This window comes from Rattus norvegicus, chromosome 13 (genome assembly GCF_021556685.1).
Source record: "Rattus norvegicus strain SHRSP/BbbUtx chromosome 13, alternate assembly SHRSP_T2T, whole genome shotgun sequence".
NCBI lineage: Eukaryota > Metazoa > Chordata > Mammalia > Rodentia > Muridae > Rattus > Rattus norvegicus.
Window position 1 is genome coordinate 53,662,013 of NC_141546.1, and position 27,569 is coordinate 53,689,581.

The 27,569-nt window shown below is 41.1% G+C and overlaps 1 protein-coding gene and 1 pseudogene across 2 annotated transcripts in view; both read left to right on the forward strand.

Moving 5' to 3' along the window:
* Positions 1-26,189, forward strand: part of Aspm (assembly factor for spindle microtubules) — a 48,931-nt gene extending 22,742 nt beyond the window's left edge. The window contains exons 17-28 of one of the 2 annotated variants that reach the window (XM_087580163.1): positions 6,051-6,245; positions 11,599-12,633; positions 16,650-16,816; positions 18,036-18,129; positions 19,506-19,715; positions 20,737-20,886; positions 22,061-22,252; positions 22,376-22,568; positions 22,707-22,861; positions 24,111-24,287; positions 24,953-25,122; positions 25,890-26,127. In XM_087580163.1, coding sequence (XP_087436289.1) covers positions 6,051-6,245; positions 11,599-12,633; positions 16,650-16,816; positions 18,036-18,129; positions 19,506-19,715; positions 20,737-20,886; positions 22,061-22,252; positions 22,376-22,568; positions 22,707-22,861; positions 24,111-24,287; positions 24,953-25,122; positions 25,890-25,995 — 2,844 coding nt within the window. In that variant the 3' untranslated portion in view covers positions 25,996-26,127. 2 annotated transcript variants of the gene reach the window in all.
* Positions 23,079-23,204, forward strand: LOC120096438 (U4 spliceosomal RNA; annotated as a pseudogene).
* Positions 26,190-27,569: the final 1,380 nt, after the last annotated feature.

Sequence of the window (27,569 nt, forward strand, 5' to 3'; positions counted from 1 at the left end):
TCCCTGCGGTCTAACTTCTTGAGTTCTTTGTATATTTTGGATATAAGGCCTCTATCTGTTGTAGGATTGGTAAAGATCTTTTCCCAATCTGTTGGTTGCCGTTTTGTCCTAACCACCGTGTCCTTTGCCTTACAGAAGCTTTGCAGTTTTATGAGATCCCATTTGTCGATTCTTGATCTTAGAGCATAAGCCATTGGTGTTTTGTTCAGGAAATTTTTTCCAGTGCCCATGTGTTCCAGATGCTTCCCTAGTTTTTCTTCTATTAGTTTGAGTGTGTCTGGTTTGATGTGGAGGTCCTTGATCCACTTGGACTTAAGCTTTGTACAGGGTGATAAGCATGGATCGATCTGCATTCTTCTACATGTTGCCCTCCAGTTGAACCAGCACCATTTGCTGAAAATGCTATCTTTTTTCCATTGGATGGTTTTGGCTCCTTTGTCAAAAATCAAGTGACCATAGGTGTGTGGGTTCATTTCTGGGTCTTCAATTCTATTCCATTGGTCTATCTGTCTGTCTCTGTACCAATACCATGCAGTTTTTATCACTATTGCTCTGTAATACTGCTTGAGTTCAGGGATAGTGATTTCCCCTGAAGTCCTTTTATTGTTGAGGATAGCTTTAGCTATCCTGGGTTTTTTGTTATTCCAGATGAATTTGCAAATTGTTCTGTCTAACTCTTTGAAGAATTGGATTGGAATTTTGATGGGGATTGCATTGAATCTGTAGATTGCTTTTGGTAAAATGGCCATTTTTGCTATATTAATCCTGCCAATCCATGAGCATGGGAGATCTTTCCATCTTCTGAGGTCTTCTTCAATTTCTTTCCTCAGTGTCTTGAAGTTCTTATTGTACAGATCTTTTACTTGCTTGGTTAAAGTCACACCGAGGTACTTTATATTATTTGGGTCTATTATGAAGGGTGTCGTTTCCCTAATTTCTTTCTCGGCTTGTTTCTCTTTTGTATAGAGGAAGGCAACTGATTTATTTGAGTTAATTTTATACCCAGCCACTTTGCTGAAGTTGTTTATCAGCTTTAGTAGTTCTCTGGTGGAACTTTTGGGATCACTTAAATATACTATCATGTCATCTGCAAATAGTGATATTTTGACTTCTTCTTTTCCGATCTGTATCCCCTTGATCTCCTTTTGTTGTCTGATTGCTCTGGCTAGAACTTCAAGAACTATATTGAATAAGTAGGGAGAGAGTGGGCAGCCTTGTCTAGTCCCTGATTTTAGTGGGATTGCTTCGAGTTTCTCTCCATTTATTTTAATGTTAGCAACTGGTTTGCTGTATATGGCTTTTACTATGTTTAGGTATGGGCCTTGAATTCCTATTCTTTCCAGGACTTTTATCATGAAGGGGTGTTGAATTTTGTCAAATGCTTTCTCAGCATCTAATTAAATGATCATGTGGTTTTGTTCTTTCAGTTTGTTTATATGATGGATCACGTTGATGGTTTTCCGTATATTAAACCATCCCTGCATGCCTGGGATGAAGCCTACTTGATCATGGTGGATGATTGTTTTGATGTGCTCTTGAATTCGGTTTGCCAGAATTTTATTGAGTATTTTTGCGTCGATATTCATAAGGGAAATTGGTCTGAAGTTCTCTTTCTTTGTTGTGTCTTTGTGTGGTTTAGGTATAAGAGTAATTGTGGCTTCGTAGAAGGAATTCGGTAGTGCTCCATCTGTTTCAATTTTGTGGAATAGTTTGGATAATATTGGTATGAGGTCTTCTATGAAGGTTTGATAGAATTCTGCACTAAACCCGTCTGGACCTGGGCTCTTTTTGGTTGGAAGACCTTTAATGACTGCTTCTATTTCCTTAGGAGTTATGGGGTTGTTTAACTGGTTTATCTGTTCCTGATTTAACTTCGATACCTGGTATCTGTCTAGGAAATTGTCCATTTCCTGAAGATTTTCAAATTTTGTTGAATATAGGTTTTTATAGTAAGATCTGATGATTTTTTGAATTTCCTCTGAATCTGTAGTTATGTCTCCCTTTTCATTTCTAATTTTGTTAATTTGGACGCACTCTCTGTGTCCTCTCGTTAGTCTGGCTAAGGGTTTATCTATCTTGTTGATTTTCTCAAAGAACCAACTTTTGGTTCTGTTGATTCTTTCTATGGTCCTTTTTGTTTCTACTTGGTTGATTTCAGCTCTGAGTTTGATTATTTCCTGCCTTCTACTCCTCCTGGGTGTATTTGCTTCTTTTTGTTCTAGAGCTTTTAGGTGTGCTGTCAAGCTGCTGACATATGCTCTTTCCTGTTTCTTTCTGCAGGCACTCAGCGCTATGAGTTTTCCTCTTAGCACAGCTTTCATTGTGTCCCATAAGTTTGGGTATGTTGTATCTTCATTTTCATTAAATTCTAAAAAGTTTTTAATTTGTTTCTTTATTTCTTCCTTGACCAGGTTATCATTGAGTAGAGCATTGTTCAATTTCCACGTATATGTGGGCATTCTTCCCTTATTGTTATTGAAGACCAGTTTTAGGCCGTGGTGGTCCGATAGCATGCATGGGATTATCTCTATCTTTCTGTACCTGTTGAGGCCCGTTTTTTGACCAATTATATGGTCAATTTTGGAGAAAGTACCATGAGGAGCTGAGAAGAAGGTATATCCTTTTGCTTTAGGATAGAATGTTCTATAAATATCCGTTAAGTCCATTTGGCTCATGACTTCTCTTAGTCTGTCGACATCACTGTTTAATTTCTGTTTCCATGATCTGTCCATTGATGAGAGTGGGGTGTTGAAGTCTCCCACTATTATTGTGTGAGGTGCAATGTGTGTTTTGAGCTTTAGTAAGGTTTCTTTTACGTATGTAGGTGCCCTTGTATTTGGGGCATAGATATTTAGGATTGAGAGTTCGTCTTGCTGGATTTTTCCTTTGATGAATATGAAGTGTCCTTCCTTATCTTTTTTGATGACTTTTAGTTGGAAATTGATTTTATTTGATATTAGAATGGCTACTCCAGCTTGCTTCTTCTGACCATTTGCTTGGAAAGTTGTTTTCCAGCCTTTCACTCTGAGGTAGTGTCTGTCTTTGTCTCTGAGGTGTGTTTCCTGTAGGCAGCAGAATGCAGGGTCCTCATTGCGTATCCAGTTTGTTAATCTATGTCTTTTTATTGGGGAGTTGAGGCCATTGATATTGAGAGATATTAAGGAATAGTGATTATTGCTTCCCTTTATATTCATATTTGGATGTGAGGTTATGTTTGTGTGCTTTCATTCTCTTTGTTTTGTTGCCAAGACGATTAGTTTCTTGCTTCTTCTAGGGTATAGCTTGCCTCCTTATGTTGGGCTTTACCATTTATTATCCTTTGTAGTGCTGGATTTGTAGAAAGATATTGTGTAAATTTGGTTTTGTCATGGAATATCTTGGTTTCTCCATCAATGTTAATTGAGAGTTTTGCTGGATACAGTAACCTGGGCTGGCATTTGTGTTCTCTTAGGGTCTGTATGACATCAGTCCAGGATCTTCTGGCCTTCATAGTTTCTGGCGAGAAGTCTGGTGTGATTCTGATAGGTCTCCCTTTATATGTTACTTGACCTTTTTCCCTTACTGCTTTTAATATTCTTTCTTTATTTTGTGCGTTTGGTGTTTTGACAATTATGTGACGGGAGGTGTTTCTTTTCTGGTCCAATCTATTTGGAGTTCTGTAGGCTTCTTGTATGTCTATGGGTATCTCTTTTTTTAGGTTAGGGAAGTTTTCTTCTATGATTTTGTTGAAGATATTTACTGGTCCTTTGAGCTGGGAGTCTTCACTCTCTTCTATACCTATTATCCTTAGGTTTGATCTTCTCATTGAGTCCTGGATTTCCTGTATGTGTTGGACCAGTAGCTTTTTCCGCTTTACATTATCTTTGACAGTTGAGTCAATGATTTCTATGGAATCTTCTGCTCCTGAGATTCTCTCTTCCATCTCTTGAATTCTGTTGGTGAGGCTTGTATCTACAGCTCCTTGTCTCTTCTTTTGGTTTTCTATATCCAGGGTTGTTTCCATGTGTTCTTTCTTGATTGCTTCTATTTCCATTTTTAATTCCTTCAACTGTTTGATTGTGTTTTCCTGGAATTCTTTCAGGGATTTTTGCGATTCCTCTCTGTAGGCTTTTACTTGTTTATTAATGTTTTCCTGTGCTTCCCTATGTGTGTTCATGTCTTTCTTGAAGTCCTCCAGCATCATGATCAAATATGATTTTGTAACTAGATCTTGCTTTTCTGGTGTGTTTGGATATTCCATGTTTGTTTTGGTGGGAGAATTGGGCTCCGATGATGGCATGTAGTCTTGGTTTCTGTTGCTTGGGTTCCTGCGCTTGCCTCTCGCCATCAGATTATCTCTAGTGTTACTTTGTTCTGCTATTTCTGACAGTGGCTAGACTGACCTATAAGCCTGTGTGTCAGGAGTGCTGTAGACCTGTTTTCCTCTCTTTCAGTCAGTTATGGGGACAGAGTGTTCTGCTTTCGGGCGTGTGGTTTTTCCTCTCTACAGGTCTTCAGCTGTTCCTGTGGGCCTGTGTCTTGAGTTCACCAGGCAGCTTTCTTGCAGCAGAAAATTTGGTCTTACCTGTGGTCCCGAGGCTCAGGTTCGCTCGTGGGGTGCTGCCCACGGGCTCTCTGCAGCGGCAGCAACCAGGAAGACCTGTGCCGCCCCTTCCGGGAACTTCAGTGCACCAGGGTTCCAGATGGTCTTTGGCTTTTTCCTCTGGCGTCCGAGATGTGTGTGCAGGGAGCAGTCACTTCTGGTTTCCCAGGCTTGTCTGCCTCTCTGAAGGTTTAGCTCTCCCTCCCACGGGATTTGGGTGCAGAGAACTGTTTATCCGGTCTGTTTCTTTCAGGTTCCGGCGGTGTCTCAGGCACAGGGGTCCTGCCGCTCCTGGGCCCTTCCCCACGGGAGCCCAGAGGCCTTATACAGTTTCCTCTTGGGCCAGGGATGTGGGCAGGGGTGAGCAGAGTTGGTGGTCTCTTCCTCTCTGCAGCCTCAGGAGTGCCCACCTGACCAGGCGGTTGGGTCTCTCTCTCACCGGGTCTGGGAGCAGAGAGCTGCTGCGGGCCGGGATCCGCGGGTGTGGGACTTCCGGTAAACACAGAACGTGCCCGGTCCTAGAGAAATTCTGCTTTCCTGTGTCCCAAGCTCACCAGGCAGCTTTCTTGCAGCAGAAAATTTGGTCTTACCTGTGGTCCCGAGGCTCAGGTTCGCTCGTGGGGTGCTCCCCACGGGCTCTCTGCAGCAGCAGCAACCAGGAAGACCTGTGCCGCCCCTTCCGGGAGCTTCAGTGCGAAACATTCACATTTTGATCATCCGTCTTGAGTTTCATTTGTTCTAGGCATCTAGGGTAATTCAAGCATTTGGGCTAATAGCCACTTATCAATGAGTGCATACCATGTATGCCTTTCTGTGATTGGGTTAGCTCACTCAGGATAATATTTTCCAGTTCCAACCATTTGCCTACGAATTTCATAAAGCCGTTGTTTTTGATAGCTGAGTAATATTCCATTGTGTAGATGTACCACATTTTCTGTATCCATTCCTCTGTTGAAGGGCATCTGGGTTCTTTCCAGCTTCTGGCTATTATAAATAAGGCTGCGATGAACATAGTGGAGCACGTGTCTTTTTTATATGTTGGGGCATCTTTTGGGTATATGCCCAAGAGAGGTATAGCTGGATCCTCAGGCAGTTCAATGTCCAATTTTCTGAGGAACCTCCAGACTGATTTCCAGAATGGTTGTACCAGTCTGCAATCCCACCAACAATGGAGGAGTGTTCCTCTTTCTCCACATCCTCGCCAGCATCTGCTGTCACCTGAGTTTTTGATCTTAGCCATTCTCACTGGTGTGAGGTGAAATCTCAGGGTTGTTTTGATTTACCATTTGCCTTTTTGATATGCCCAGAACCACTTGTAGCCCCAGGATGAACGTAAGCCTAGAGTATGGGAGGGTTTTTGCAGGATAAATTACTAATATACTTAATGTGTAGAAATTGATTATTTTACAAAGAACAAAGTCTTAAAGTGGTTGTTAACACAATTCTGTTTTTCTTTTCCTCATTAAAGGAAAGAGACAAAGCTGCTAGAATTATTCAGGCAGTCGTTCTCAATTTTCTAACTAGAAGAAGATTGCAAAAGAGAGTCAGTGCAGCGCTCGTCATTCAAACATGTTGGCGAAGAGTCTCAGCACAGAGGAAGTTGCTGATGCTGAAGAATGAAAAACTGGCAAAACTTCACAGTGCATCAGCATCACTGATTCAGGTACGGTACTCTGGAGTGAAGCTTCAACTGAAAGCATGTATGCCGAGTTTAGCAAAGAAGGAACTATGTGATTGGTGCATCTGGGGGTCGGTCCTGGGGTCCTGTAGATCCCAGATATAGGCGCATTTTCATGTAACTTCTTACAGCCTCCCGTATGCAGCAGATCGTTAATGCTCCTGCGTAGGACCTCGCACTGTGTAAGTGTGGCTGGGTCACAGTCGGGTTGCATTGCCTAGGGATCAAGGACAACAAAACGTTTTGCAGATTCAGTCAGATGCTTGCTCTTTTCCTCAGGTGCCTCCTATCTGCCATTAGCTTGAATTCAAGGATGTGAAAAGCAAGGACGCAGGGTGACTGCCTAATTAAGTAGGCTCTTGGGCTTGGTACGCCCTTGCTGTCTGCTGAGTGCTGCTGTGTGTAGCATAGAGCTGAGACATAGCTGAAGCTCTGTACCCCTTGCTGTCTTGTTTTACATTAGAGCTTTGACTCCATGGGAGGTGCTGATGCCAGGCTATTCCGTGCTCCTCTGCATTGAATCCTGGAAACTCCTCTTCTGAGCAAAGTGGACATTTCCTCTCTTTCTATCGCCTTTGGTTTATCTCAGAAATCATGGTCATCACTGGCTAGTAGAATGCCTATATTGTTTTCTTTTAAAAACAGACGTGTTCCATGCATGGGTATCAGTTTGGTTTTGTTTTTTTTTTTCTTTTTCTTTTCTTCTTCTTTTTCTTTTTTCTTTTTTTCAGAGCTGGAGACTGAACCCAGGGCCTTGCGCTCCCTAGGCAAGCGCTCTACCGCTGAGCTAAATCCCCAACCCTCAGTTTGTTTTTATAATGGATTCTAACATTAATGAGGTGTGCTATTTCAATTCATCCCTTGTAAATATTATTGAAGCTTTCCCATATAAATCTCTTTTAGAAATGTAAAAGCTTTGATTCTGTCTACTGAAAATGCTAGATTAGTTGAATAAATTGCCTCATTTTGAATCACTTTAAAAATAAAATGTTACACAGGGAAAATTGCATGCAATGATATTTTAGAGCCTGGTAGTTTCTCACAAAATGAATACCCATGTAATTACTTCCTTAACCATGAGACAGACTGTGACCGGCCTCTTATAAGCTACTTCACAGAGTTAGTTAACCTTTCTACCCTAGCCCCAGGTGACCATTGGCTGTTCTGTACTAATCATACCTTTTTCTTATGCATCTTTTTAAAGCCGTATAAATTAGTTGTGTCCTGTTTTGAACTCAGATTTCTATTAACTCTTTCATTTGCTGCTATTGTGTTTGTGAGGATTGTTAGGGTTGAATAAGCTGTCACTTGTTCTGTTGTGGATGGACATTTGATCTTCCCGTTTTGAACCATTGTAAAGGCCATTTGAATGCACCTTTCAGTGGAAGTAGCACCCGAAGGGACCTGTGTAGGCGCAAGACACCCCAAGACCAAGCTTTTAACACAAAGGAAAAGGAAAGGGGAACGGAATAGGGAGAGGGAGAAGAGATATTTGTCCTGAGGGGGACAGACAACTGCTTTAGACAGAGAGGAGACATAGGCATATGGCAGTTTATAAAGGTAAAAGGAGAAACCCCATGTTAGGATGAAGTCTTTAGTTTTATTTGGGCATGTTAATTAGGGCAGACAAAAGGGGACTTTTTGATTGTTGGACTTGATAGCTGGGCCTAGGTAGTCAGCCTCAGGAGGAGCAAGTGGCCAAATAAAGGAGTAGGCCTTGGTGGCTAGCTTTAGGAATGGAATCTAACAGGTTTTTAGCAAGACAGAGGGAATAGAAGAAGGGCAAAACCTACCTCAGCCCTGTGCACCATGCTGGCTGATGCCTTCTGACTAACATCCCTTCCCAGCTTTGGAGGTTTTGTGGGTAGCAGTCAGGTGATTGCATTTCATTTTTAGGATATACTGCCAGAGACTTGCCAAAGTACAGTTCAGCTTAGCATCGCATATTTTTACACTAATGTAAATACTTAGAAAGTTTCTTAGTATTGTATACTTAGCATTATATATACTAACCTCCAAAACAGTTTTTTTTTTTTTTTTCCCGGAGCTGGGGACCGAACCCAGGGCCTTGTGCTTCCTAGGCAAGCGCTCTACCACTGAGCTAAATCCCTAACCCCTCTAAAACAGTTTTAATTTGATTTTATTAATAATATAATAATCACCTATTTTGGAAATTGAATTTTGTGTCATATTATTTCTACTATCCTAATTTTTTGATTTGTCTTCTTGTAGACTCAGTAAACATCATATATATAATCATAAGTGACTTTTCTAGAGATGGCCCATCATTTTGCATGGCTACAATGGGTAAATTCTGAATTTCAGGGCCTTCAGAGATCTCATCTCAGGATTGGTTCCTATTGTTGATATCTTTCCAGTCATTATAGTCTAATGATTCCTGGATATCAACCTACCCTATTTTCTACCCTGCAGATTTTCTGCAGATCAATGAAGATGGGTACTCTTCATCTAGCAATGATGATTTCATAATTCCTGATAATGATTTTATAGAATTCCTAAATTTATACAAGTAATTTCCAGCCCTCAAAAAAAAGCAGCAAATAAGGCTCTGTAAACCTTTGTGTGTCATGGACTAATTTCACTAGGTAGGATAAGAAAGCAGACTGGTAACAAGTTTACAATGAGGGAAAACATTTCTTCTAGGTTTGTTGTGAGACAACTAAAGGGCATAAACTGAGAATGCACAATTTATTGTCAGTATAAGGACAGAAAATAAAATATTGACTCGTTTAACTACACAAATCTTCAAAACTAATGAGACACTAGGCAGATGATCTGTGTCTTAGCAAAACCACAGGTTACTGTGGCATAAGAATTTATTGTCTTAAACTTTTAATGAACTTATAGAACTAGAAGATGAATGTTTAGTTGGGTATGACTGGTATTCATGGATGCTATAAGAGGACATTATATCCCTTGGAATTATGGACAGTTGTGGTTGATTGGAACCAAAACCAGGTCCTCTGTAACAGTAATAAGTGCTCATAACTCCTGAGCCTCTCTGCAGTCCTAAATTTGTTTTTAAATCTCATCTTTTAATTTTCATTGAGCCTAGATATCTATCTACGTTTTTCTCCAGTTACTGGAAAGCACATCTATTTGTTAATCATTCTCTTCTACCACTACTCCCTTCCACACCACACCTCTAAACTTAACTTCCCTAATTTCTCTGATGACCCATTATTGTGTGATTTCTGCCAAGGAAACGTGTGCTCGCCCCAGATAATGCACCAAAGCTGGACCTAAAAATGACCCCCCAAGTCTAGGGTAAAGAACCATTGAGCTTATTGGAATTTATAGTCATATTGGTAAGAAGTTACCTAATATGGATGACTTGAAGGTACTGCAAAATCAAAATCCCACCCTGCCATGAATTCCTGGCGCTCACTACAGCATATGCAGGCAGGTGAGCAAGACAAATCTCCTTGTCCTAGAGATTATTGCTTATATAACCTCAGGGAGAGCCCCCTTGTGAATCTTGTAATTTTCAGGAGCTTCCAGAGACTTCTGAGTTTTATTTACTTTTGGACTCTTAATTCATCTCCCTTTGGGAAGACGAATTTTAGAAGAAATAGCTGTATAGCACCCATTCATCAATTGGTAGTGTAGTCAGTCTCTGTTAGTTTGTATACATTCTTGCTATTGATTTCTTGCTCTGTTCAATTATGGTTACATAGAATGTAAAGAGTTATTTTAGTTTTACTGTATTTGTGTCCTAATATATGATGTAATTTTGAGAAAGTTCCAGAGACTGTTGACAATTATGAATGTTCTGTATGTTTGGGTTAGAATGTTTGTATGTGTCTGTTATATCCATTTGATATATATATATATATATATATCAAATATATTTGATTTTATATATATATATAAAATCAGAATGACTTGTCTGTTGATGAGAGTGTATACTGAGGTCATCCACTATTACTGTGTTTGGGGTTAATTCATATTTTCATATCTAGTAGATTTGTTTTTAGAAATTAGGTACAAGTGTGTTTGGTGAATTTAAGTTTAGAATTATAATATCTACTTTGAGAATGGATCCATATTTGTTTGTTTTTTACTTTCATTAAAATTACTTTGCTTTTCCTCTCAGCCTCAGATAATATCAGTCTTTAGTGGTGAGGTGTAGGCAGCAAGGAAATGGATCCAGTCTCCTAGACTTGAGTTTTTGCTCGAAGAATTAAGAGCATTAACATTCACAGTTGTTACTGAGAGGTGAGTGGTGATTCCTGGCAGTGAGGTAGCTTCGTGGTGCTTGGTGTTTTCCTATCTCTCATTTGCTGACCTTCCCTTCTAGCACGGTTCATTCTGTCCCACAGCTTCCTGGATGACGTTATCTTTCTCTTCAATCTGAAGCTTTCCTGTAGGTATCTTACATCGTGGTGATTTAGTGGTCATGAATTCTTTCAGCTTGGGTTTTTTTTCCTCTATGCACAATTGTTTCTCCTTTAATTATGACAGTTTTGCAGGATATAGTAGTCTGGGTAGGCAGTGTCTTTCTTTTAGCGCATGGACTATATTATTTTGTTCCACGCCCCCCCCCCCCCCCCATGTCCCTTAGCTACCTAGCCCGAGTACTGTAAACTTAGCACAGCTTATCTAAAGCTTCTCATTTTCCTCATGGGCGAGGCTGTATTTATTGGTAATTTATTTTATTGTGAGAACTACCTGTTTACTTAATTTGCGTGTGCACTTCCTGATTGGATAACTTGGAGTTGGGGTGTTAACACGGTTGAGTATTTTATTCTAGATGTTACTTTTTGTCAGGTATCTTCTAGACAGTGGAATCATGGATGCATCAGCTCGAGGTCTACAGCCCTATTTATTGGGCCAGTAATGTAGCCATTTACTTCAACTTGATATGTAGTCACCTTTACGTCCGTACACAGAGAATCCGTTTGAGGTCCCTGACAGATTCCCAAATTCTATCTATGAACAAGATTGTTATAAAAGTGCATGGCATTTGCATTTGCACATCATCCAGGGTATGTAGTATCTGGACTACCAGAAGGTCCTCCTACAATGTCTACTCCTCAGGAATAAGTCATCACCTTTAATGTTTAGCCTGTTAGGGAACTGTTCAACACGTTTATTTTTCTTTCATTTTGGAACATTTTAAAATTTGGAGCATTGTGAACTCAGCCCGATGAGGGTCCTGGGATCCAAACCCAGGTCCTGTGGCTCTGGGTGGCTGAGCCACCTCCCTAGCCCTTAGCATGGCTGCTGTGAAGCAGAATGCTAGATGAGTGAACGCTTCGAGTGTTGACCTCAGAAAGCTGTGTCCATTTTACCTCTCCTTTCTTACGTTTCTCAGGCTCACTGGAGAAGACACTCCACCAGAAAACACTTCCTGAAGTTGAAACACTGTTCCGTCATCCTTCAGTCCAGGTTAAGAATGAAAATCGCCCTTACATCTTACAAGCGATATCGTTGGGCCACGGTTACCATCCAGAGGCGTTGGCGCGCCCATTTAAGTAGAAAACGAGATCAGCAGAGATTCAGAAAGCTGAAATCTGCATCCCTTGTAATCCAGTCTGTGTTCAGACGGTGGAAGCGACGCAAGCTGCAGCTCCAAACCAAAGCCGCGGTGACATTGCAGCGAGCTTTTAGAGAATGGCGTTGCAGGAAACAGACACGAGAAAGGGCCGCTGTTGTGATACAGTCGTGGTACAGAATGCACAGGGAATTGCAGAAGTACATTTACATTAGGTCTTGTGTTGTAGTCATCCAGAGAAGAGTTCGGTGCTTTCACGCCCAAAAGTTACATAAGAGAAGGAAAGACGCCGTCCTGACTCTCCAGAAGCACTTCAGGGCCCGTCAGATGGGGAAGTTAGCGCGCACTGACTATTTGCAGAAGCGAGCGGCTGCCATTCAACTGCAGGCTGCCTTCAGGGGCATGAAGGCTCGCCGTTCATACCGTTTGCAAATTCAAGCTGCCTGTGTTCTTCAGTCCTATTGGAGAATGAGACAGGGAAGAGTTAAATTCTTAAATCTTAAAAAGACTGTTATCAAATTGCAAGCACACATAAGAAAACACCAACAACTACAGAAATATCAGAAGATAAAGAAAGCAGCTGTTACAATTCAGACTCATTTCCGAGCTTCCATTTCAGCCAGGAAGAGTCTAGCATCTTACCAGAAAACAAGGTCTTCAGTCATTGTTCTACAGTCTGCTTATAGAGGGATGCAAGCCAGGAAAACATTTCGTCGTGCTTTAACATCTGTAGTAAAGATTCAGTCATGTTATCGGGCTTATATCTCCAGAAAGAAGTTTCAGAGCTTGAGGAATGCTGCAGTAAAGCTGCAGTCAATTGTCAAAATGAAACAGTCACGTAAGCAGTATTTACAGGTAAGAGCCGCTGCGGTATTTATCCAGCGGTGGTACCGTTCCCAAAAGAGAAAAGAGTCTGTACAGGTGCGCGAAGCCTGTATCAAACTGCAGTCGTACTTCAGAGGATGCCTGGTCAGAAAGCAGATGAGGCTGCAAAGCAAGGCTGCCATTTCTCTGCAGTCTTACTTCAGGATGTGGAGAGTGAGGCAGCGCTACCTGAAGACGCGCAAGGCGGCTGTTGTCATTCAGACTTTCTACAGTGCCTACCGAGCACAAGTCCGTCAGAGGAAGATCTTCCTGCAGGTCAAAGGAGCAGCTGTTTGTTTGCAAGCAGCTTACAGAGGCCGCAGAGCACGCCGGCAAATCAAGCAGCAGTCTACAGCTGCCGTTACAATTCAGAGGGTTTTTAGAGGCCACAGTCAGAGGATGAAATACCAGACTGTGCTTCAGTCTGCTGTGAAGGTTCAGAGATGGTACAGGGCACACAAGGTTGCTTCTGACATGAGAATTCACTTTCTGAAGACAAGGGAGGCTGTCGTTGCTCTGCAGTCTGCCTGCCGTGGCTGGCAAGTTCGGCAGCAGCTCAGGAGGCAACATCAGGCTTCAGTGAAGATCCAGGCTGCTTTCAGAATGGCCAGGGCCCAGAGGCAGTATAAACTAGTGAGAAATGCTGCAGTCGTCATCCAGCAGCATGTCAGGGCACGGGCTGCAGGAGAGAGGCAGCACTCGGAGTACATCCGGCTCCGTCACGCCGCCCTGGTGTTTCAGGCTACGTGGAAGGGAAAGATGCTGAGGAGAGAGATCGCACAGCAGCACCAGTGCGCGGCCCTCATACAGTCGTACTACAGAATGTACAGTCAGCGCAGGAAGTGGAGCCTCATGAAAACCGCTGCTCGTCAGATTCAGGTGTGCTATAGGGCCTACAGAGTTGGAAAGGAACAGCGCCATTTGTACTTGAAAACAAAGGCAGCTGTAGTAATTTTACAGTCAGCTTACCGTGGTATGAAAGCGAGAAGACAGATAACTGAATGCCACAAAGCAGCAGTCACTATACAGTCTAAATTTAGGGCCTACAGAACACAGAAGGAATATACAACCTGTAGAACTTCTGCTATTATAATTCAGAGATGGTATCGGAATATTAAAATTACCACCCAGCAACGTGAGGCATACCTTACCTTAAAGAGAGCAGCAACTAAAGTCCAAGCTGTGTACAGAGGCATTCGAGTAAGGAGACACATTCAGCACATGTACATGGCGGCCACACTCATTAAAGCCTTGTTTAAGATACAGCAGTCGAGAGCAGCGGCTGTGATCCAGGTGAGGTACAGAGCGTATTATCTAGGTAAAATTCAGCAGGAAAAGTACCTGACGACTTTAAGGGCTATTAAGACCCTTCAAGCCGGTGTCAGAGGAGCAAGAGTTAGAAAGACTTTAAGAAAGATGCATTTCGCAGCAACGCTCATTCAGTCATACTTTAGGAGACACAGACAGCGAACATATTTCCACCGCTTGAGGAAGGCAGCCACAGTGGTGCAGCAGAGGTACCGAGCAGTGAAGGAAGGAAGCTCTCAGTTTCAGAGGTACAGCAGACTGAGGCATTCTGTAATCCTCGTCCAGGCTGCCTTTAGGGGACTGAAAGCGCGGAGACACTTAAAAGCTATGCATTTAGCTGCTACTGTCATTCAGAGGAGATTCAGGACACTACTGATGAGAAGGAAGTTCCTCTCTCTCAGGAAAACAGTCATTTGGATTCAGAGACAGTACCGTGCAAGACTTCACGCCAAGTATTGCCGACAACAATTACTGTTGGAGAAGGCGGTTACAAAGATCCAGTCATCATACAAAGGATGGGTGGTAAGGAAAAGTGTGCAGAAGATGCACAGGGCTGCTACTGTGATTCAGGCCACTTTCCGAATGCACAGAGCCTGTGTGAGGTACCAGCGTTTGAAGAGGGCCTCAGTTGTGATCCAGAAGCAATACCGAGCACACAGAACTGCAGAACTGCAGAGGCAGCTTTTTGTCAGGCAGAGACAAGCTGCTCTGACCCTTCAGGCTGCCTTTAGGGGCGTGAAAGCCAGAAACCATTTGAAGACTATGCATGCTTCTGCAACCCTTATTCAGAGTAAATTTAGAGCTAGAATAGTAAGGAGACAATTCCTTGCTCTCAGAAAAGCTGCTATATTCGTGCAGAGGAAATACAGAGCCACCCTTTATGCCAAGCATAAATTGCACCAATTCTTGCAGTTACGAAAGGCAGCCATTACAATACAGTCCTCTTTTCGAAGACTGATGGTCAAAAAGCAGTTACAAGAAAGGCACAGGGCTGCGACTCTCATCCAGGCTACGTTTAGAATGCACAGAACTTACGTTAGGTTTCACCTTTGGAAGCGTGCCTCAATTAGAATTCAACAGCATTATCGAACATACAGAACTAGAAAACTGCAAAGAGAACAACTCAGCAGAGAAGAACACTGTGCTGCTGTCAGAATACAAAGCACATACAGGATGCATAGGCAGCGCTGTGTCTACCAGCAGCTTTGGTGGGCAGCAAAAGTGATACAAAAGAAATACAGAGCAAATAAGAGACGGCAAGATCTGCCCATGGTACGTAAGGAAGAAACACCTCTTACTCAGATGCATTTTCAGGGCTCAAACATGGCCAAACAAGTTCAGCTGCAGCGTGACGCTGCTGTGATTATACAGAAGCATTTTAGAGCCTTTAAAGCAAGGAGGCTGATGGAGGCTGAACGAGGCTTCCAGGTGAGTAATGTGCCACCCCTGCACCTGGCTGCCACAGGAGTCACTCTGTCAAATGCATATGCTAAAGCTCTATTGAGCAAAGAAATACATTTTTGTGTTGGGATGGGTAAGCATTATTATAATTAACACATTATCAATGTTAGCAGTTCAGCAGACACACCCCTCCTGGCCACAGGGGGCAGATGCAAGGGGAGTGAAGTAGTGACGAGCTCAGTGTGAAGCCACAGAGTCTCACAGACTGCTCCTAAGGCAGCTCACTGGAGGGCAGACCAGTAACCTTTTTAGGTTGATTGATTTGTTTATTTTTCATCGCATACTGAAAACTGAACCTTGTAGAAGGATGTATAGGAAGAAGAGGGTCTAAGACATGGATCCGGAGACCATAAGAACACAGGGTATTGAGCAAAGTCTCCAGGATCCTAGGAAAGAAGTAAACTGAGAAACTTGGTATCAACCAGCCAAGGATTGGGAAAGAACAAGAAATGTTCTCCAATTCCAGATACTACGAATCAGTGGCTGTTTTAGATTTCAGTGAGAATACGTCATGTATGTAGCATTAGCTTCATGACAGAAAAGCCAAACTAATCTCATGAAAAGTCAACTGAATTCTATTTTCTTCAGTAGAGGGTTAGGGCAGTATTTCACTTCACAAGATACTTATAAATATTAACTATGTCAGACCTTGTGACCTTTGAAATGACTGTGTATCAACTTATTTAGTTTCTCTGGTCCATAATTTGTCTCTTTTATTACTAAAACAATCAGTTTTTAAATCTTAATTGAATAAGTTATAGTTGTCGTAATCATCAGGTTGCCAAAATGAGAAATGGTCGTCCTTTCCAAATCCTGTTTCAGGCAGATGACCAATGGATGGGAGAGGAAGCTGTGTCTTTCTTCTCCAGAAAACAGAACTTACTTCATTTCTGTTCTTTCAGATGCACTGAGGACAGTGAGCATCTGTCTGCTTCCAACAGATTCTGCAGAGCATAGTTTTAAACGTCTCACTAGGCTATGCTGAGGTGGGCTGGCCACCAGCCACCGAGTCTGTGTGATAGAGAAAGTGATTACTACACATAGACTGTTGTAATGACACAGTTCTGAAGGTTCCCTGTGTGTTAGTCCGGTAGAGCAGAAACTAACTTGATATTTACAATTAATATTTTTCCATTAATTGTATATTAATTATTATAATTGACAATAATTGCATAAGATCTTTCTAGTTTGCAATCGTAAATCATTATTGTAAACCTACATTTCTGTGCATGATATAGACTGTGTGGAGAACATCTGAAGCTCGGCAGGACTTACGCAGAGGGGAAGCTGCCTGCAGGATTCAAGCTTGGTATAGGCGCTGCAGAGTGCGCAGGAGATACCTAACTTTATTGAAAGCTGTTAAAACCATCCAAGGTTACTTCTATGCGAAGCAGGAGAGAACGAGGTAATGTACTTCAGCTCTGTGGAAGTGTGAAGGCTCTTAGGTAAAGGAACCACACTGCTGATTTCCAGTAATCGCTATGTTATGTTCAATTTATATGGTTTTAAAAATTGTGTGTGTTTGTGTTTGTTCTCCATTAGTGGCACATTTCTGGGCTTAGTTTATAATATAAAGTCTAAAAAGTATGTATGTGATTTATTCAAATCCAAAGGGATAACACAAGGAAAGTGAATAAACTTACCTATTCATTTTTCATTTTTCACTTTTTTTTTATTAATTTCGCTACTGGCAACAATTTTTTTTTTTTTTTTTTTTTTTTTTTTTTTTGTGGGTAGTCTGAAGGAGAGGCAGAAGTTCTCCCTGTCCACTTACTTTTTGAGACAAGGCCTTTCACTGAACTCAGCAGTTAGCTAGTGGTTAACTCTACCCCACAGTGCTGCTTTTGGCTTTTTTCTATATGGACACTTAGGGCCTGCACAGCCAACACTCGCTGATTGAAAAGTTTTTATTATACTGGATTTTATTTTCTATCTACTTTATCCTTAATGATAAAGAGCCTATTCCTACTTAATTTCTGTTTCAAAAATGTTCATCAAGTTTCACTAACCTTTTATTTTTTTAATGCCATAGTGTAAGGATTTTTTTTTATCCATAATTAATGAGCTACTGCATGAGAAATTGCTTAAAATTCACTAAAGGGGACCTCAAGAGTTTGAAGAGTTCCTCAACCATTGCTGCTGGGGAAAAGGGTCAGTTGTAGGTGATGCTCCATCAGTATGACGGTATCTTCTTGTACCAGGGGTGAGCCTCTCTTCTGGATGCGCAGCCTTGCTCTCTAAGAATCATGGTTCCTAGACAAGCTAGTGGTTGATCAGTGTCAGGTTCATGTCGTAGAACTGTGAGTGTCCCTTTCTCCTTAAAGTTCATTTCAGGACTGCCTCCATCATCCAGAGATGCGTCCAACTCTTCAATAAGATATCTAAAACAGTCTACACAGTCTTTGTCCTACTGGATTTAGAGCTTATAATTTATACCCTAGAACATTGCTACTTGCAAACCTGGCTTTCATTGTCTGTGTAGGACTGACTGCTGGAGCTGAAGGGTGGAGCATGCTGGTCTGTCTTATACCGTAGCTGTTCTTGCGTGTTCCTTCTCCTCAGTGTCGGGGGACAGCAGTGACTAGACCAAATAATTTAAGGTTACTCCCTAATCTAACTTTCAGGTTCTTGAAGATGAGGGCAGCAGCTATCATAATTCAAAGGAAGTGGAGAGCTGCACTCTGTGCAAGAGCAGTACGTGAGAGTCTGACCTTAAAAGTAAGTGCTGATAAACACACAGACTCATGTTAGGGAATAAAGCAGACAATACTAAAGATGAACTATGCATTTGTTTACACACATCTGGTTTAGTCCATTAAAACTACATTCACTTATAACAATATGATTTTGCCAGTATGTAATGCGTGAGTCTTTCTCTCTCTGTCTCTCTGTCTCTCTGTCTCTCTCTCTGTCTCTCTCTGTGTGTGTGTGTGTGTGTGTGTAAGTAAAATATTCTCAAACTCAAATTTTCCATGATTGCAGTGAAAATAATATATGCTTGGAAAAAAGTAAAGAAATAAATATATTTTGTCTCGTTTAAGTCAAATATTTCACAACATGCTTTCTAGACCATAGTTTATTTGTTTAAGTATATAGCAGAGTTTTAGAGTAGCTATAAACCCCATGGCTTATTATTAAGTATAGCTTTAAATAATTGCTATATATCAAAAGTAGAATTTTGCATATATGATTTATGTTCATGTACTGGTCATTCTAGCTACATCACCACAGTTGTCTTTTCTGTGACTTTTGGCGCGTACTGCATGCCAGGCAGGCACTGGCAAGTAAACCTATGTGGTAGTTGCTATTGCTGTGATCATTTTAAGTCTAGAAGCTGTTGAGTGCTAACTTGCCCATGATTGTTTTGCAGGTGTGTGGGCGTTTATAAAGCCGACATAGCTTAAATGGGTTTTAACCATACCCTTTTGAATGTGTAAAACAATGGTTCTGAAGCTTTTACATAATTGGGCTATCTAAGGAATGTAGTTGACATGCAATGTAGTTCTTTTTTTAAGCGTTTTCTTCTTTTCTGTGTATTTGTGTGCCTCGTGTAAGTATGCACATGGGGGAGCTGTGGAGGTCACAGGGATATGTTGATCCTTTGAATCTGCAGTTGTAGGAAGTTGTAAGCTGATGTCAGTGCTTGGGACCCAAACCAAGGTCCTCTGTAAGAGCAGCAAGTGCTCAACCGTCTCTCCACCCTGCATTGCAGCTCCTAAAGGCCGCTGTGCTCTGGTTCCTTTCTAATGGCTGCTGTACATTTCACTCTGTAGCTTGTGCTTTGGTCCAGTGTGTTTGCCCTGTAACAGCATTCCTTCCCTTCTCTCACACAAGTGGAAAAGTCTGGGGAAAGGGAAGGTTCCAGACAGCTGCTGACCCTAGCTTGTACTTTTCTTTTTGACTCTAGACCTGTACAGTTCAGACGTAATGTGTTATCATTCCCCATGTCCATGAGGTAGCACCTTCTCAAGCTATGAAAGCAAAGAATATTATGAGTGTAGTGTCTCACTTTACAGTGAGAAATCCAAGAACTTCTAACAGGTTGAAAATCTTGTCCCTACCTATTAGTGCAACTTGTACCTTTTTCCTTACAGAGACATGGAGCCACTTGTGTGATCCAGGCCCACTTTAGAGGCTATAAGGGGAGGCAGTCCTTCCGACAGCAGAGGTCTGCTGCTTTAACCATACAGAGATATGTACGAGCCTCGGTGGCTGCGAGGCAGGAGAGGACAAAGTACGTCCAGTTTAAGAAGTCTGCAGTTGTTTTACAGGCATTGGTGCGTGGCTGGTTAGCAAGAAAAAGAGTAAGTATTTTGGAGTAAAATTAAAGCGTTTGATGTTTATGATGGTAAATTTTTGGAGCTAAGATCCTGGAGAATGCTGTCAAAAGTAATACATTTGTTAACTGCTGCAGAGCCACCTAACAAAGTCACCAGTCATCACAGGTCGTGGTGTTGTTGCTCCATGACCCTTTCTTCCCACAGATGGTCACAGCAAAGATAGAGTTAATTGTATTTTCTGTTGGTTGTTTTGTTTTGTTTTCTGTTTGTGATTTTTAAAGCAGTAACACTTAGCTGAAGAACTGACAAGAGTGTGAGCCCTTTGTGTGTGGAGAAGGCTAATTTTTCCCAGGAGTAGCCTTCTGCCACTCCTCCCCTTACTCTGCCACTCTCTGGCAGCTGTAAGAACTTTTCCTCTGAAAGCTACACCCTCACCAAGAAAGGACTTTTTTGTTTTTAGGAAGGCCATGACTTTGGGGGCTGAGGATATAGAACTGGCATACACAAAAAGTAATTAGATTTGAAGTTTAAAAGGAGAAATCTTGTCATTAAATCTGAATTAGGAATCTACAATCCAAATGTCACTGTAGAAAGTTTTTAGAACAAGAGGCTCCCCTGTACTTGTGCTGCATTATCTAATGCTGGGAAAATGAAATTCGTCAGGCCTCATATCACTGTATCTGAACATCTTTGCTTAGAGTGCTGTAACCTTTACAAACCTTTACCTGCCTCTCCCGAGTACTGTGGTTATGGCTTTAAAAAACTGTCTTTGGATAAGTTTGTTTACCTAAATGCTATTTCTCTTTAGCAAAGGTCCCAAAAATCTGCTTTTATAGTTTGTTACATAAGTTATTCTATTAGAATTATTATATAATAAGGAATTATAATTGTTTTAAATTAAAATGAAAGTAAGTAACAGTTAATACATTGTATATTTCATTTGCTTATACAAAAATACTTTTTATCTATATATTTTCTTTTAAAAGGTTTGTTTTATGTATTTTGCCTATTTTTCTATTGATATTTTTTTCTCTCTGTGCTCTAGGTTTCAGAACAGAAAGCCAACATTCGACGTTTCCGCTTTATAGCAGCTGCATACTGTCACATGTGTGCTCTTAGAATCCAGCGAGCTTATAGACGCCACGTGGCTATGAGGAATGCTAAGAAGCATGTTAATTCAGTCATCGTTATTCAGGTTAACTTTTCTTCCAAATTCAAACAAAAGATACTACTTTTTATGTCAGCTCTTAATTCCAGCTCTCTGGAGGGAGAACAGGCAATCCAGTCCAGCCTGGTCTACAAAGATAGTTCCAGGATAGCTAAGGCCTTACAAACAAGCTCTAACTCAACAAACGAAAATCAAACAAACCAAAAACAATAACAACAACGGAAAACATCAAGAAATTTTCTTTAAAGATTTACTTTATGTATCTGAGTGCTCTATCTGCATTGCGTGTACACCTGAGTACCAAAAAGAGGGCATCAGATTTCTTTTTTTTTTTTTTTTAAATTACTAGTTTTTTTTTTTTTTTTTTTTTTAAGATTTATTCATTTATTATATGTAAGTACACTGTAGCTGTCTTCAGACACACCAGAAGAGGGCATCGGATCTCTTTACAAATGGCTGTGAGCCACCATGTGGTTGCTGGGAATTGAACTCAGGACCTCGGGAAGAGCAGTCAGTGCTCTTAACCACTGAGCCGTCTCTCCAGCTCCAAGTGTATTTTTTATGTTACTCAGTTTTAGATGTGCTTACAGTCACAAAATATGGAAATTATTGGATGATGTTTTATGGGCCAGAAATGCGAGTGACCATCCACTGGTGTAACCACTCATCCATACCCTCACTCTGTTTCTCTATCTCCAGCAGGGGCCAACTGAAGACATTCTGGTTTTGCCACTCTAATGAATGGGAATAAAATACATCTTTGTTTTGGATTTACTTGTTTACTGTCATTTCTAGTTTTTCCCATATTTATCAGTCATTTAAATTCTTATCTGTGTATTATTTACTATTTAAAATATTTTTCTATTTCATATCCATATTGTAATTTATAGTAGTTATACCCTCGAAATTTTTCCTTATGTATATATTACATATATTGGGGTAGAAAGCAACTTACAAAGTGCTGCCGAGTTTGATAGGACTTGTATACATCGTGAGCTGTGCCCACATCTGTCCAGCAAGCGCTTGAAGGATTTGCTTCACGAGGCATAGGAAACTATCACCACAGAGTAGGATGGAGGGCGAAAAGGCAATTCAGTGCTCTTCATTTCTCTATCCAGATGTGTATCCACACATAAGAGTATGTTTATGTATTTAGTACATATTCTGAAGTAAAACTGAAAAACCTTCATGTTTTGAGTAGAGATGGTTTCGAAGAAGATTACAGCAGCAGAGGTTCATTGAGCAATATCGTAAGATCATGGCAGCTGAGCGTGACGTTCAAGCTCGTCGGCACCAGCAGGACAGGGCTGCATCAGTGATTCAGAAGGCAGTGCGCCGCTTTCTCCTGAGCAGAAGACAGCAAAAGGTCAACAGCAGCGCCACTAGAATTCAGGTAAACTGAAGTCCAGTTTTAGCCCAAGATTATAATCTGAGTTGCAGCTTCAATTGGAATAGAGGTGCAGACCCTTATTCCTGGCTGACGTCTCTAAATGACTTCGTTGTACCTGATTGTTAGGCATTATGGAGAGGCTATGCTTCAAGGAAGAAAAATGATCGCACAGAAATTAAAGCTATTCGACAAAGCCTTCGCGCTGTCAGCAGGAACGTGGAGGAGGAAAACAAGCTGTACAGAAGAACTGAGCGTGCCCTTCATCACCTGCTCACGTACAAGCACTTGTCGGCCATTCTGGAAGCCATGAAGCACCTGGGTTAGTGCACTCTAGCTGTCATGTTTAAGAATAGGGATGCACACCCCCCTGAGGTATAGAGTGGGATAACATAGTGGCTCCTACAGTTCAGTCTTGTTGCTGTGCACGTTCTTGTTCATTCATTCGGTTCTCTCTCAGAGGTTGTTACCAGGTTATCTCCCCTTTGCTGTGAGAACATGGCTGAAAGCGGAGCAGTGTCTACCGTCTTCGTGGTGATCCGCAGCTGTAATCGCAGTGTTCCTTGCATGGAAGTTGTTGGATGTGCTGTCCAAGTCCTGCTGAATGTGGCAAAGGTAACTTAAGGTTTCAGTGATAAAACATCCATTGTCAAGAAGTATGACCCAGCCAACTAAACTTTGTGCTTGCTCATTATTAGATCATGCTTCTGACTTAAAATTCACTTATTTTCAAGTGTTTCTGGGAGTAAAAATGTTTAGTCTCTTAACATAGCTACATGTGGAAATGCTAGTTTTTTATAAGATTTGATTTGTTTATAATATTCTGACTATCAGCTTTGCACAGTGGCAGTATCGTAGCCAATGAGGTTTATCCGAGGCGCAATTATTGCTAATTGAAACATTCTGACTATCATTTACTATCTATATGCTAGTGAATTAATGAGTTTAGTTTTTTTTATAGCCCCCTAAGGTCGTTCCTGTGTCATTTTTCAGAGAAGATACGGCAATAGTACTTACTAAGTTAGAGACAGTTGAGGCATTAAGAAGGAAGGTTTTCTGCCTGGGCCATGTGCTAAGCCACCCTTCTGTCTTTATGAGAAGTAGCAGATGCGAGCAGACTGACACCAAGCTGAGCCTCGGGTCTGTGTGATGCTGCAGCTTCTTTAGGTTCTCTGTGCTTCGCATTCTTCAGCTGTAAAGTGAGGCCTTCACAGGACCCACCTCAGTCACTGAGCAGGCTGAGTGGTTACACCACAGGACCCACCTCTGTCACTGAGCAGGCTGAGTGGTTACACCACAGGACCCACCTCTGTCACTGAGAAGAGTGGTTAGACCTGAGGCACTTCTCTAAGGAGACCTTGGTGTTAGCTAGTGATGTTTTGTTATTTTAGTATTGTTACCCTGCAGATTTCAGTGCACATCTAATGACACAATTAGACAAATAAGCCATTGAAAATGTATCCTAGACTCAGTGCTAAAATTATCATTTTATTTTATAGCAATTTCGTCTTCCCAAGAAACAAGTAACCCAGGAGCTAAATAGATCTTTTTATTGTTATCTTACTCTGTGGTAATCACAGAAAGTTACTTTGGGAGAGTAGTATACAAAATGTTTTAAAAGCTTTTTATCTACCTCAAGATCGTCTCTTTCTTTCCCAAGAGCATTTGACTCTGGTTCATGTTAAAGTTCTAAAAAGGATTACGCTGGGAATATATGTGTAAGATGTGTTCAGAAATAAAATATTACCAGTCTCCTTACCTGCTGCACATGCTCCAGACATTTGGCTCTAGCAATATTTTGTGGTTGGACTGTTTAAAGACTTGTGCTCCTCGTGAGTTTTAATTTTATTCTGGTCTCTTCAAGTATGATAAGACGATCTCAGCTGTTTACGATGCTGAAAACTGTGTGGACACACTGCTGGAGCTGCTGCAGGCGTACCGGGAGAAGCCTGGTGACCGAGTTGCCGAGAAGAGTGCCAGCATTTTCACAAGGACGTGCTGTTTATTAGCTGTGCTGTTGAAGACAGAGCAGTGTGCTTTTGTGAGTAGATCTATACCCTTTCTCCTAGATTTTTAATGTCTATGACTTGTATATTTTTCCTTTAGTTATCACACTAATGTAGAGCTTTATATATATTCAAACCTGCTTTATTCAATAATAAAAATGTCACACAGACATTTTTCTAATCAAAAGAATCTGACTCCAGGGCTGGAAAAATGGTTCATTAGTAGAGCACATGCATAGCATAGAAGCTCAGTTTAAAAGGGGGAAAGCTAAACTCTGAAATCAATGCTCACCATGCTCAGCTCTCTCAAGTAGCCAAATTTATTCTGGCTATGGACATAATGAATTTGAGTGAGCATGCGTGGAAAAGGGAGACGTTAGGAAGGAAACAAGTGCAGATGTGCTATAACCTCTCCAAGGGATGGCGTAGTCATCTGGGATTGTCACTGATAGGAAGAGAACTCTTTGGAAAAATTCCCAAGATTTGGTCTCTGGGCGTGATGTGTATGTGCTGAAGTCTTTCTGTCTGTGTCCATGTGTAACTGTTGACTATATGTCTTCCTATAAGTAACTTGCATATTAAATTAGTTAATAATTACAGAGCATTGTTCTTGAAAAACATAGTATTGATAATTCATGATTTAGTTACTCTAGGAAAGAGAAATGCAATTCTAACCAGTGTAATTTTTTCTTTTTTTTAGGATGCACAAAGTAGATCAAAAGTCATTGATCGTATTTATCGTCTCTACAAATTTACAGTTCCTAAGCATAAAGTGAATACACAGGGATTATTTGATAAGCAGAAGCAGAATTCCTGTATAGGCTTTCCTTTTATACCAGAAAGATCTATAAAGACCAGGATAGTTTCAAGGTAAGCAGTTAAATGCATATACAAAGGATTCATTTAATGAGTATTTACTCACTCTTACCAGAAGCAAAATGCTATGAACAGTTTGAGCAGGAGAACACTGGGTGAGTGGAGGAGATCCACGTAATGAAGCATCATTGCTGGGGCTGTGGGCAGTTGCACAAAAATTCCATGTTAAGTAGCTCAGAAAGCACACTAGAAAGGTGATTAATTACATCACTTGTTTTCTATAGTAAAGTTAAAATATATTATGTATCAACTGTCAGAAGTCTCTCTGACACCTTGTTGAGGTGGAAACATTTGGTTAAAGTGCTTCAACAGGGCATGGGACGCAATGGGATCAGAGTGGAGTTGCAGAATGGAAGTTTAAGGCTTACACTAAGGGCCATGCAGTTTCTGGTGAAGACACAATCTAGTCTGTGTCTGTAGGAAAGGACAGTTGAATGATTAAGGTAGTACAGAAAGAAAGTGTAAGGGGTGCCAGGTGTGACACTGTCCAGGCTCTCTACTCCTTGGTCATACTGTGATGCTGTCACTAAGAACTAAGAATGGTGATCTGAGAAAAGGCTTCAGTAGTTACACCAAGGATCTTACCTTGAGAGTCCGCTACATGAGCAGAGAAGGCAGTGGTGAAGGAAACAGCAGAAGCTGCCAAGAGACCAGCGTCAGTTTTTAAAGTAATGTCTAGGCTGTGTAGGTAGTAATCTATAATGTGTGCTCTCCCACACTTTAAAACACTGCATTGATGCTTTTTCATTTTTTTTAAACAGACTTAAGCCACAGTGGGTTTTGAGGCGTGATAATATGGAAGAAATCACAAATTCCCTGCAAGCTATTCAACTGGTGATGGATACCCTTGGAATTCCTTATTGCTAAAAGGAAACATTTTCAGTGTGGGACCAAAAAAAAACTTATGCAATCATGGATACCTGGAGCAGTTTTTACTGTCAGTGTAAACTGTTTAGATATGACTTTGTGTAAAAATAAATATGTATATATTACAAGTTACTAAGTTGTTTAATGAATTCATTTTTACTGTTTTTAATTTTTGAGATTATAATTTAAATACATTTTCCCTTCCATTTTTTTCCCTCCAAACTCTGTCATATTCCATTACCTACTCTTTTTCTAATTCATTGCTTCCCTTCACTACTATGCAGGCGGATACACACATACATATATGTGTGTGAGTGTGTGAGTGTGTGTGTGTGTGTGTGTGTGTGTGTGTGTGTGTGCGCGCGCGCATGCATGTGTATGTGTGTATGTATGTATGTATGTATTCCCGAATACAGTATGATAAATCCCTATAATGTCACTTGTATGTATGTTTTCAGAGCTGATGTTTAGCACTGGTTCAATGCATGTGAAAGCCAGTTTCTCATGACTACATTATTTGTGTCTATCAACTTAAAAAGTATTATTTTTTAATGTAATTCTATTTTTAAAGGAAAAGTAATATCTTTGATTTATACTTACATTGAGGCACATTTTTAAGAAAAATATGGGATTGAAGATAAGTCTACTCCAGGATGCTGTATGTCTTGTGTTTTCTGTTTTAGTTGTTGCTTGAGATTAACCATTACAGCCTCAAGGTTCTTTGCTTTTCTTTGCATCTTTGCAAAGTGTTCTGTAAGGGTCCATGATTCTCCGAAGAACGATAACCCCAGAATCAAATAGTTTGTAAACTCAGAAGAGTGTTTTATTCTGCAGAAGTCCAAAATAGTGGAGTCTCCCATTACCAAGATAGACAGCCCAGTGAGCTCAAAGTCCAGATTTAACGCTTCTGAGGTGTCTGACCACATGCATTGTGTATAAAGACAAAGACTGTTTATTCTGCAGAAACAGCCAGCATGCAGGGGTCAACCCCTCTCCTTCCTTCAGAAGAGTAGGCTTCCCTGGGGCACCAACCAAACACTGTGTATCAAGCTACAATAAAACCGGGTACACACCATCACATTAGGGCAGGACAAGGCAACCAAGCAGGAGAAAGGGGGTCCCATGGACAGGCAAAAAAGTCATAAGCCACCCCTGTTCCCTTGGTAGTAATCTCATAAGAACACCAAGCTATACAGCTATAATATGCAGAGACCTAGGTCAAATAGGTCAAACTTCTACAGGTTCCCTCACTTCTGAGCTCACATGAGTCCCAGTTAATTGATTCTGTGGGCTTTGTTCTTCAGTTCCTGACCCATCTGGTTCCTCAGATCCTTTTCCCCCTTCCTCTACAGAACTTCCTGAGCTCTGAGTAATATTTGGCTGTGGGAATCCCATGAGTTGTCAGATGAAATCTAATTTCTCCGATGACAATAATGCTAGACTCCAATCCCTGAACGCACGGGAGGCAGGACAGACTAGGTCAAAGGTTTTGTGTTTGGGTTGGTGTCCTAATTGTTGTGTTTTATAAAAACATAAGGTGGATGAGTAGTCAGGTGTGGGGGACTGGGGTGCCT